The sequence below is a fragment of the Saimiri boliviensis genome, chromosome 12, assembly GCF_048565385.1.
Source record: "Saimiri boliviensis isolate mSaiBol1 chromosome 12, mSaiBol1.pri, whole genome shotgun sequence".
In the NCBI taxonomy this organism is placed as follows: domain Eukaryota; kingdom Metazoa; phylum Chordata; class Mammalia; order Primates; family Cebidae; genus Saimiri; species Saimiri boliviensis.
In genome coordinates, this window is record NC_133460.1 from 33,626,923 (window position 1) to 33,639,597 (window position 12,675).

Consider the following 12,675-nt stretch of genomic DNA (forward strand, 5'->3'; position numbering starts at 1 on the left):
AACCCTGTCTCTACTAAAAATATAAAATTTGTCTGGGTGTGGTGGTACATGCCTGTAATCCCAGCTACTCGGGAGGTTGAGGCAAGAGAATCCTTTGAACCCAGGAGGCAGAGGTTGCAGCAAGCCAAGATTGTACCACTGCACTCCAGCCTGGGTGGCAGAGCAAGACTCCATCTCAAAAAACAAAAAGTAAATAAAGAGACTAGATTTACAAGACCAGGACAACCGCTTTCTTCTTTGGTGCTGTTTCATTCAGATATCAAAATAGTAGCAGAGACACAGTGTTGTCTCTAATACTCAGTCGGTGTTGACTTTTGAAGTCATCTGCTCTAGAAGAAAACTCTCTTTATGAGAATGTAATTATTCAGAAAGAACATAATTTGTCCTGAGTGCAATTTTGCTATACATTTTTTTAAATTGAGTTTACCCACCACGATTATTTTTTTAAGAATTCATTTATAGGTACCTTTCTTATACTCTCTCTTTTCCCCATTTTCTCTCTTCCTGAGAGTAAAGAACAGTACTTATGCAACTCGCCTTGTCGTTTGTTTTGTATTTGTTCCCAATATAATTAAATGTATACTTGTTTACATAACAATATCTACTTTTTGTGCATTTGTGATTTTTTAATGTCTTGATTAGTTTTCCATAATGAAAGTAACTTTTATTATTTTCTATAATGAAAGTAACTTATGCTCATAAAAAATGTCATTTTTGCAGGAAACTAAAATGTTTTCTGTCCTTCACTTCCCCACAGACAGCTACTATTAACAGTTTTGCCATGATTTTCTAGATATTTTTATCTCTCAGTATACCAACTCGTTGATTTATTTATAACAAAATTGTGTCATACATACTAGCTCTTGTAACTTCCTGTTTTCACTTACATCCCCCACTGTCAACCAAGCCTTGCTCCCCAAACCTTAACAACGCCCCTTGTGTGTATATCCATGACCACTAAATCCGGATCTCCTTCATTCTTTGCGATGCCTGTTTATAACTCTATACATATTATCCATTCCTTATTAATGAACATTTAAGCCAACTCAAATTTTTATATCTTCTCAATGATTGCTACAATGAATAGTTATCTTTTGCACACTTGAGTATGTGCCTGTAAGATAAATGCTGATGAATGGAATTGCTGGCTCCCTTAATATCATGAAGTGATTAAAGTTTGAATGGATATTTCCAGTTACCCCTTGAAAGGAGTTCTAATTGCCCCCGGAAAGGAGTTTTCATTACTGAGCTATGGTCTTAACCATATAGTTGCTGCCCTGACTTGACTATTCTGTTTCCAGCCTGCCAGTAGGGAAGGAACCCCACTATGTTTCCAGGGACCATGTAGGGTCGGCTCTGGAAATTCCTGTCCTTGGCATGCTTCCTGCTCTGTGCAAGGGCCTAAGCACCATCTCATACATGTGTCCATCTGTCTTCAAGACAGGTGTGGCTGGCAGGCACACCACAGCAGATGAGTTGTCAGGTAAACTTGAGCTATGGGCTAAGATGTCAGCATGCAGACATGTGCTGTTCTTCCCTGCATTTCTCGGGGACAGCAGCAGTGGCATTGGGGGCTAAGCTCCCTGAAAATGAGGGAAATGCAAGGGAGATCTCAGAAAACCTGAGACCCGCCTCTCTCCTTCCCTGTCACTTCCCTAGGTAGGGGAGTGTTGGAAAGAGGGGAAAGGATGGTATGCACCTACTGCATACTGGGCACTTTAAATATGTGATCTCATTTATCTCACAGAATTTCCATAAAAGAGGTAATAAGGTGTTTATTTTAGGGGATAGAAGACAGGCTCAGAGGGTAATGTGCCCAGGGGACACGCCTGGTAAAAAGCAACCTCAGGTCCTCTGAATCTAGAGCCTACCTATCCATCACCCTGAAAAGCCAATAGATACCATCATGGGGGCATCTATTAGAATTATGATGACTGTGACTGCTTCCAGCCCCACCCTCCACTGAACTCCAGACTCAGATCCAGCTGCCTTCTGAACAGCCCAGCCTGAAGGGATCATGAGTATATGGATAACTTTGGCAGTTTCTTCTCTTTTCGTTTAGCGTGGCAGAATGTACATAGTGTTACATGTACTACCTTAATCATTTTGAGTGTACCATTCAGTGCCATGAAGTGTATTCCTATTTGTTGTACAACCATCATCACTGTCTGTCTCCATGGCTCTTTTTATCTTGTAAATGGAAACTCTGTAACCATTAAACAATAACTCGCCATCCTTCCCTCCTGAAAGCCCTGGCAACCAGCATTCTACTTTGTGCCTCTATGAATTTGACCACTCTAAGTGCCTCGTATAAGTGACATCACACAGTATTTGTCTTTTCTGCATGACTTATTTCACTTAGCATATATCCTAAAGGTTTGTCCATGTTGTAGCGTGTGTCAGAATTCCCTTCTTTTTTGTGGTTGAATAATATTCCATTGTATGGATATACCACAGTTTGCTTATCCATTCATCTGTCGGTGGGATTTGGGTTGCTTCCCTGTTTAAGCTATTGTGAATAATGCTACTGTTGTTATAGGTATGTGTCCAAATGTCTCTTTGAGACCCTGCTTTCAGTTATTTTGGGAACATACCCAGATAGAGAATTATTGGATTATATGGTAATTCTATGTTTAATTTTTGGGGGGGACCACCATGTTGTTTTCCACAGTGGCTACACCATTTTTCATTCCCATCAACAGTGTACAAGGTTTCCAACTTCTCCACATCCTCACCAATACCTGTTATTTTCTGTCTCTTTGAGACTGGCTGTCCTCATAGGTGTGAGATGGTGTCTCATTGTGGTTTTGATTTGCATGATTTGCACTAATCATTTGATCTCCAATGATTAGTGATGCTGGGCACCTTTTTAATGTCCTTAGTAGCCATTTGTATATCCTCTTTGGAGAAATGTCTATTCAATCCTTTGTCCACTTTTGTCCTGTTGGGTTGTTTTAGTGGTTGTTGTGTTTTAGGAGTTCTCTGTATACTCTGATACGAATTCCCTATCAGATATTTAATTTGAGAATATTTTCTCCCATTCTGTGGTTTACATTATTTTCTCTGTTGATAGTGTCTTTTGATGCACAAAGTTTTAAGTTTTCATGAGGTCCAGTTTGTCTGTTTTCCCCTTTTTTTGCCTGTAACAATACATCAGATTTTATATTCAGAATGAGCTTTTGATTTCTACCTGTAACCTGTTTCTGTCCTACTCTTTTCCCTGTAAATAAACAACATGACCAGCCTCCCAGTTGCTCAGATGTTTGGTAATTAATTTTGAGTCCTTCCTGTAACTAGTACAATGAGGATTTTTGTCAGTTCTACCTCCTAAATATCTCTTAAATCCTTCTTGTTAAATCTCTAATTTTTTTTTGTTAGGATATAGAAATACTATTGATTTTTATATATTTACTTTGCATCCAAGCTGATTTCTCTTATTAGTGCTAGGATTCTTTGATGTTTTGTTTTATTTTATTTTTATTTTTTGTAGATTATTTGAGATTTTACTATGAAGACAGTCATGTCTTCTGAGAATAGACTGTTTGATTTCTTTCTCACCTGTATGTCCTTCCTTCCTTCCCTTCTTTGCTTCCTTCCTTTCTTCCTGCCTATTGCACTGACTAGAATTTATAGTATGATGTTCAGTGAGAGTGTGAGAGCAGACCTCCTGTTCCTGATGTCAGGGAGAAGGCAGTCAGTCTTTCACCAATAAGTATGATCATAGCTATACTTGTTTATGGATGTCGTTTATCCAATTAAGATTGTTTATTTCTTTTCCTAATTCACAAAGAGATTTTATCAGCCGGTGTATTTTAAGGCTATTTGGAAAACAACCAAGACACTAATGTCTGCCTTAATGAATACTGACAAAAATAAATCATACCTCTCAGGGTACCACTGATGTAAGAATTTTGTAATTATCGTTATAATGCTTTTTAATGTCCTTGAGTGTACCATTAAATTAAAATAGAACTAGGACCTCCAATAAAACTAGGAGGTCCTAGTTTTATTTTAACTGATTGCTTAAAAAAGATTTTTTTAAGTGTTTTAAACACTTAACAGCTTTCCACACCGCTCCTGCCATTCCTACCCAAGACTTCTCTTCATGGGGGTCAGGTGTGTGCTGATATTGGGGTTCCTGTACTCTTGGCACCCACTTCTTGGCAGATACCTATCATCCACTTTGGAGACCCACCCAGAACAATCCTTCTCTGTCCCTCTTCTAAGTCATTTCTTGACATTTTTCAGAATCTTTCCCCTTGTTGCCCTACCTTTCTTCCTATCCTTTATATACATTCTTTTTGTGAACACAGAACCCTGCTTGAGACAAGAACTCGAAGCTCTGTGTCCTTGGGAAGGTTTCAATTTTTTCTGTTCATGATGCTGGTGAGGTTGGCTTTTGGCTTTGGGTTCTCATATACGATGGGACTGTTGCCCAGGCTAGAGTGCAGTGGCGCGCTCTTGGCTCGCTGAAACTTCTGCCTCCTGGGTCCAAGCATTTCTCCTGCCTCAGCCTCCTGAGTAGCTGGGATTACAGGTACATGCCACCACACCCCGCTAATTTTTGAACTTTTAGTAGAGGTGGAGGTTTTGCCATGTTAGTCAGGCTGGTCTTGAACTCCTGACCTCAAGTGATCTGCCCGCCTTGGCCTTCCAAAGTGCTGGGATTATAGGCATGAGTCACTGCGTCTGGCCATAATGGGACTATTTTTTAGTAAGCTGTGCTATGATCTTTCTTAATACTAAGTTGTTGTTAATATTGTAACCCTACAGAGATTCTGATATATGCAAATGAGAGCTTGTTAAAGATCATGCAAATGTTTGCATTAAATTTGCCTTTTTGTAATCTAGGATTTACTCTTTTATTTCTAAATTATGAACTAAAAACTATTTCTCTCCCTGGGGAAGATTTTCATTCCTTCCCAAACAATTTACTGGTTGTTATGCACACACAGTGGGTCACTGACAAAAACGGGAGCATTTATTACATTTAGGGGGCTGGGATGTGGAGAGCAGACAACTGACAGCTTTGCATTCCTGTTTGTACCAGACTGTAGACGTCATTATCTTAGTATGCATTCTTACAGCCATTCCCAAGGTATGAGAGTTATCATGCCCATTTCATACACAATGAAACCAAGACTAAGAGGAACCAAGGAATGTACCCAAGCCATGCAGCTTGTAAGGGGCAAGAGACCAACCCCAGAGCACACTCACTCCACCTCAGCACTTGGGACTCCATGCAAGAGGTGTAGAAAGCATTGGAGAAGCTGCTCAAGAAAGAGGTTCATCTTTTTTCTTTTTTTAAACAATATATAAATAAACACTTTTTTTGAGACAGAATCTCTCTGTCTTGCCCAGGCTGGAGTACAGTGGCACGATCTCAGCTCACTGCAGCCTCCGCCTCCCAGGTTAAAGGGATTCTCCTGCCTTATCCTCCCAAGTAGCTGGACAACAGGCATGTGCCACCACACCCAGCTGATTTTTCTACTTTTTGTAGAGATGGCGTTTCACCATATTGGCCAGGCTGGTCTTGAACTTTTGACCTCAAGTGATCTGTCCGCCTTCGCCTCCCAAAGTGCTGGGATTATAGGCATGAATCACTACGCCCAGCCACCAGGCTCATCTTTGCTGGAGGAAATTCAGGGAAAATGAGCTGCATGGTTTTTTGTTTTTTTGTTTTTTTAACAGATTATTGGGGGATATTGATGGTTTCCCTAAAAGCAGCATCCCTCTTTGTTTAGAAGCAAACTTCACGCGACTGTGTGTAATTCCCAGCTCTTCCTTCTTGGTTGCTTCGTAGATAAAGTTTCCTTCCCAAGTAAGCCTTTCTTTTGAACTGCCCCTTCTTAACTTTTCTGCTTATGGCCGTTAAGTCTGTGGACATTTTCCATATCTACCTCAGTTAGCGTGCAAAGGGCCATGGCTAATGCCCTTGAAAATCAAGAACAGGAGATACTCTGTACCCCAGTGTATTATGAAGTCCTCATCCTGTGCCTCAGGGCAGCCAAGAGAAGTCACCCAGAGAGCAAGGACCTTAGTTTGTGACCAGGGCAGTGTAGACAGTACCCTGAGCTAGGCCACCAAGTTCAAATCCCCATTACTCGACTGGGTGTCAGAGGAAGCGAGTCGGTGCACACACAGCTCTGCGATCAGTGCGTGGCCTGTAGGAAGTGTTAAGAAGTATTGTCAGTGATTGAATATCCCCAAATCCCCAAGTCAGTGTGAACAGAAAGAAGAGGAAGTGAAAGGGGTGCTTTGGAGGTCTTTAAGAAAATCCGGTGAGGAAAGTGGTGATGAATCAGCCTTGGGCCACAAGGGTCTCTTTGAGAGAGTTTGCTGTGTTCAAAGCCACAAAGGACTTGTCTTCCCTTGACTAGCTTGGGAAAAGAACCAGCCAGTGGAGTCTGAGACAGGATCATATATAAGTCAACACAGATGCCTGCAGTCCCAGTTCAGCTAAAGAAGCAATGTCAGTCAATGACACCTTCTATGTGGACAGTGGGTGAATGAACCCCCAGCACCACTGAGAGAGAGGCTTCCTGGTACCTGGTACAGGCAGAACCTGCTTCTCCCCAAGGCTCCCTGCACTGGGCTTCAGGCCATGCGGCCACTTTCCATCTCTGGGACCAGTGGAATAGGTTCAGGAAAGGCTGGCTGATGGCTGCAGCAGGAGCTGGGGTCCAAAGTCCAGCCTGCTCAGCCTCCATTAGAAGTATGTCCTGTCTGTTCCAGGGACTGAGAGTCCTCATTTTCAGGGTGCTGGGGGTTTGTCTGTAGTCCAAGCTGGCCTCATGGCTGGTCTGAGGCTGGTCTGAGTCGGGTTTGTCTGTAGTCCAAGCTGGTCCTGGGGCTCCTAGTCCAAATGTTCATTCCAGCCACCCGGCTGGCTTCCTCAATCTTTAAGCCCTAGATCCATGGGGCTAAAACCTTTGCACTCTTCTTTTTTTTTAAATGAAAATTGTACATAAACTTGGGAAAAGGAAGGAAAGGAGGGAAGGAAGGGAGAGAGGCAAGGAAAGATCTGACCTAATTTTCTTTTTTATGAAGATAGGATCTCACTATAATACCCAGGTTTGTCTTGGAAGTCTTGGGCTCAAGAGATCCCTCCCACCTCAGCGTCCCAAAGTGCTGGGATTATAGGCATGAGCCACTGCACCCAGCCCACTAATATTTAATCTCAGGATTGGCTTCACACCATCAACTCAGCAACATGGGGCAGGGGGCCGTGTAGACATTGAATCACTAAGGTGTCCTGAAGAAGGATGGGCAGAGGCCCCCACCGGACTTGTTGATTTGCTTGTAGCACATGACTGCATTTTGCAGTTTCCCTGTGCCATATGGAGTTAATTTCTAGATTATTCTCTCTTAATTTTATGTTGGTAAGTACTTAAGTTAGTTATTAAGTTAGTAAGCCTCTGGCTGTCTCAGGACCTGACCCTCGCTCTTCCAGGGAAGCCATGGCGGAAGGAGCAGACCGAGGACCTGCAGCGAGTGCTCAGGACCGTGGACAGGGCCATCCCACTGGTCCTCGTCAGCGGCAATCATGACATTGGCAATGTCCCCACAGCCGAGACCGTTGAGGAGTTCTGCCAGACTTGGGGAGATGACTACTTTAGCTTCTGGGTCGGAGGTGTGCTGTTCCTGGTCCTCAACTCCCAGTTCTACGAGAACCCCTCCAAATGCCCTGGCCTGAAGCAGGCACAAGACCAGTGGCTGGATGAACAGCTGAGCACCGCGAGGCAGCAGAACTGCCAGCACGCCATCGTCTTCCAGCACATCCCTCTGTTCCTGGAGAGCATCGACGAGGATGACGACTGCTACTTCAACCTCAGCAAGCCCGCTCGGAAGAGGTTGGCAGACAAGTTCATCCACGCAGGTAGAGCCCCCGGGCCACGAGTTTCGGGGAGGAAGGGCAAGTCTAGAGACGGCATTTCCAGATCCTTCTCCCATCCCTATGCAATGTGGCAAAAAGGGAGAGGGGCCTAGGCCGGGGGTTCTGAGCCCAGCTCTTGGACTCGCAGGCTGCACACCTGGCTACCTGATATTCTTGTGTCTGGATTTCCTTGTCTGTAAAACAGGAATAGTAGTAGTAGCTCTCTTGCAGGATGGTTTTGAGGATTAAATAAGAAAGGCCTGCAAGACATGGAGAGCAGCCCCTAGCCTAAGTACTCAGTGTGTGCCATAGCTGCTTGCACAGTTGAAGATCGGGGTTCTGGAGGTGGCGGGAGGGGTTTAGTGGAGAAGCAGACCGGGTGGTGCAGGTGGGTGTGAATGTGGCTTGCACGTGCCTTAGGAGAAGGCAAGGTGCCAGGGACATCTTTTCTTACTTCTCTGGGAAGCAGGCCCTTGCTCAAGGGCAGACAATCTTTAAGAGCCAAGCTTCCCACCCGTCTTGATCAGCTGTGACCCAGGAAATCCTGGGATGTGACTTTAGTGTACAGTTCACAGGCCATCACCAGTTTTCCTCTGGCAAGGTGGATTAAGTTCTTCAGACTCAGGAGACAGTAATGGATGGATTTAGTCCCATCTTTTGCCTCCAGTCATACATGTGACACACGTGTGCACACACAGAATGAAGACACTCCATTTCCAGAGGTCACACCTCAGCTTCTGAAGGCGCTCTAAGGCATTCGCCCACCCACCTCCTTTATCTTTGTGGCAGCAGCCATCATGGGCCTTTTAAGAGAAACATTGTGTTCTAGGCGGTCTCCCTGGGTTACCAGTAACTTGACAGATTCCGATTTTGACAACTGTTCTGAGTCTTCTCTTTGTCATCATTCTTCCTTTCAGATCCTTCAGGGCTTACTTTTTTTTTGAGACAAAGTCTTGCTCTTTTGCCCAGGCTGGAGCACAGTGGTGCTGTCTCGGCTCCACCTCTGCCTCCTGGATTCAAGCAATTCTCCCCAGCCTCCCGAGTAGCTGGGATTATAGGTGTGAGCCACCACACCTGGCTGATTTTTGCGTTTTCAGTAGAGATGGGGTTTCACCATCTTGGCCAGGTGTTCAATTGCTTGAGTTCAAACTCCTGACCTCCAGTGGTCTACCTGCCTTGGCCTGCAGAAGTGCTAGGATTATAGGCGTGAGTCACCATATGCAGCCACCAGGGCTTACTTTCACCAAACACTTCAAGAGTTTAAATATATTTATTATTTGTTATGGGTTAGTGGGAGACAGGTGGCCTGATCCAGTAGCAAGTATTCATTAAAACAGAAACGTTCTGATACTCTTCTTTTCATCTTTGAGTATTACGTATATTTGCATTTACTTGTGAAAAGTACAAAAGATCCTTCTGTATTTTCTTCTTTTTTGGGGGTTGGGGCGGGGGTGGAGACAGAGTTTCACTCTGTTCCCCAGGCTGGAGTGCAGTACCACAATCTTGGCTCACTCTGCCTCCTGGGTTCAGGTAATTCTCATGCCTCAGCCTCCCAAGTAGCTGGGATTGTAGGTGCTGACCACCATGCCCAGCTAATTTTGTATTTTTATTAGAGACGGGGTTCCACCACATTGGCCAGGCTGGTGTCAAGTTCCTGACCTCAAGTGATTCACCCTCCTTGGCCTCCCAAACTGCTGGGATTACAGGCATGAGCCACCGCAACCGACCGACCCTTCTGTATTTTCAAGACATTTTGGAAAAAGCTCACATAATTGGAGACGTTTTCCAGCTGTTCCGTGGAGATAAAGTTAGAAAACTTCTATTAAGGCCTTTGAAATTTCACGCTATGCTTGAGTTGGTGCAGAAAACCATCTTGATGACAAGGAAACAGTGTCAAGATGGCATCAGCACCACCGCGGAGACTGTTCTGTAATGGGGAATAAAGCGAGAGAGGACATTTAATGCCACTGAAATGATTCCTTTCGTATCTAATTTTTTCTTTTTTTTGAGATAGAGTCTCCCTCTTGTCGCCCAGACTGGAGTGCAGTGGCATGATCTCAGCTTACTACAACCACTGTCTTCTGGGTTGAAGTGATTTTTCTGCCTCAGCCTCCTAAATACCTGGGATTACAGGCACCCATTACCATGTCTGGCTAAGTTTGTATTTTCAGTAGAGACAGGGTTTCCCCATGTTGGCCAGGCTGGCCTTGAACTCCTGACCTCAGGTGATCCACCTGCCTCAGCCTCCCAAAGTGCTGGGATTACAGGCATGAGCTACTGCAGCCAGCCATATCTAATGTTAAATGATGTGAATGCCATGTCCGTGACTTCCCTGAGTTATTTGTTCTTGTCAACCACATTCCTGAGTGGCATGTAGTTCTGGGATTTTCCCATTGTAGGACAGAGCACCTCCAGATAGCAACAAGACCCACAGCCGTAATATTTTCTATTTATCATTATTGTAATTGAGAGACAGTGTCTTGTTCTGTCACCGAGGCTGCAGTGCAGTGGTGCGATCATGGCTCACTACAGCCTCGACCTTCTAGGCTTAAGCAGTCTTCCTGCCTCTGCCTCCTGAGAAGCTGGGACTACAGGCACATGCCACCATGCCCAGCTAATTTTTTTAATTTTTTGTAGAAATGAAGTCTCTCTGTGTTGCGCCAGGCTGGGCTTGAACCCCTGGCCTCAAATGACCCCCTTGCCTTGGCCCCTCAAAGAGCTTAGATGACAGGCATGAGCTCTAACAGGGTACCCTTGGGAGAAGCCTGTTGACCACCCCGCAAGGGCCCTACAGGGTGACATATCCATGATGACCCCGCCCCCTGCCCACTCAAGCTCCTCAAGCTTGAAGGACTGCAGCCCCTCAAGCTCAGGAACAGAGTCGTTGGCAAACCAAGGGCTGGTCTGTGTCTCCAAGTATCCCAGCTTCCTAAGACAGATAGCTACAACCAGAATGGCAGTTGATTGACTTAGAGCAAGACCACAGCCCTGGCCTCCACCCCAGCAGTTCAGTCTCTTCCCATAGGCAGAGCTACATGGGAAGCCCAATTATAATCAGGAGGTTGCTTGGTAGGCATGAGACAGAGCAGTGGGGGTTAGTTCCCTTTTTCCACTCTCAGTGACATCAAGCACTAGAATCCAGTGGCTCTGTCTCCAGCAGGAGCTCGCTAGCCTGATGGTGCTTGGTTATTTCATGTCCCTTTAATTCTCCATCCTTCATGTCTCTAAAGTCTGTCCACTTCTTCAGGCCTCCTCACTATCTCATCTGGGTCCTAGTAGCAGCTCGGCACTGTGCTCCCTGCTCCGCTCTTGCCTGTTGTAGTTTATTCTGCATCTACCAGAAAGAGGGGAGTATAACTGACTACACAGCGTGAGGCTTTCCTTCACCCCCAGGTACGGCCCAGCTCCTCACCGCAGCATCCAGGGCCCTTCCTAATCGCATCTGCCTTCCCCTCTAGCCTCTTCTGGTTTACCTGCCTAGGCCCATTCCATGTTTTTTTGTCTTTTGAGATGGAGTCTCACTCTGTCACCCAGGCTGGAGTGCAGTGGAACAATATTGGCTCACTACAACCTCCGCCTCCCGGGTTCAAGTGATTCTCCTGCCTCAGCCCCCCGAGTAACTGGGATTACAGGCACGTGCCACCACGCCTAGCTAATTTTTGTGTTTTTAGTAGAGACGGAGTTTCACCATGTTGACCAGGCTTGTCTTGAACTCCTGACCTCAAGTGATCTGCCCACCTCTGCCTCCCAAAGTGCTGGAATTACAAACATGAGCCACTGTGCCTGGCCTCGACAATTTTTTTTTTCTTGAGGTGGATTCTTACTGTGTCACTCAGGTTGGAGCGCAGTGCTGTGATCATAGCTCACTGCAGCCTCGGATTCCTGAGCTCAAGTGATCCTCCTGCCTCAGCCCCCCAAGTAGCAGGGACTAGAGGGGAGTGCCACCATGCCTGGTTAATTTTCTTAATTTTTTGCAGAGATGGGGGTCTCCCTATGTTACCCAGGCTAGTATCAAACTCCTGACTTCAAGTGATCCTCCCACCTGTGTATCCCAATGCACTGAGATTATAGACGTGAGACACCACATCCCACCTCCCGCTCAACTTGGACACCTTCTGTATAAGGTTCTCCTGTCCTTCCTACACAGGTTCTTCTTCAGCTTCCCTCATGCCAGCAGTTATCAAGTGAATTTGTAAGTGTGGACTTGTCTGAATTCCTGCTCAACTCTCAGCTCCCTGCCAGCAGGGACAGGGTTTTACTTAGCTCTGCAGTTGGGAGACCTGGCTCAGATATTAGTTCATAATAAATGCTTCATCAGTATTTGTGGAATGAATGAACGAATGTCTCTGGGCCAGGAATGGTAGCTCCCACCTGTAATCCCAGCACTTTGACAGGCCAAGGCAGGCAGAGCACCTGAGGTCAGGAGTTCGAGACCAGCCTGACCAACGTGGCAAAACCCTGTCTCTACTAAAAAATACAAAAATTAGCCGGATATGGTGGCTCACACCTGTAGTTGCAGCTACTTGGAAGGCTGAGGCAGGAGAATAGCTTGAACCTGAGAGGTGGAGGTTGCAGTGAGCCAAGATCGAGGTTGTAATGAGCCAAGATGGCGCCAGTGTACTCCAGCCTGGGCAACAGAGCATGTTCAGACCATTAAGTTCCCAACATATAGCCTCTGTGGCCTTTGGTCTTAGGGAAGCCACTTGTGCCTCTCTCTGCTCTGGTCCCCAGTCTGGCTCTCTCTTCCCAAGCACTTCCTCCCACTGCTTCCTCCCAGCACCACCTTCAGGTATTCAAAG

General features: G+C 45.5%; 1 protein-coding gene across 2 annotated transcripts in view; it reads left to right on the forward strand.

Annotated features, from left to right (window-relative positions):
* The window catches only part of CPPED1 (calcineurin like phosphoesterase domain containing 1), a 145,866-nt gene that overhangs the window by 96,481 nt on the left and 36,710 nt on the right, over window positions 1-12,675 (forward strand). The window contains exon 3 of one of the 2 annotated variants that reach the window (XM_010339398.2): window positions 7,454-7,879. The exons of the other annotated variant lie outside the window; for it this stretch is intronic. Coding sequence (XP_010337700.1) covers window positions 7,454-7,879 — 426 coding nt within the window. The remainder of the gene's footprint in view (window positions 1-7,453; window positions 7,880-12,675) is intronic. 2 annotated transcript variants of the gene reach the window in all.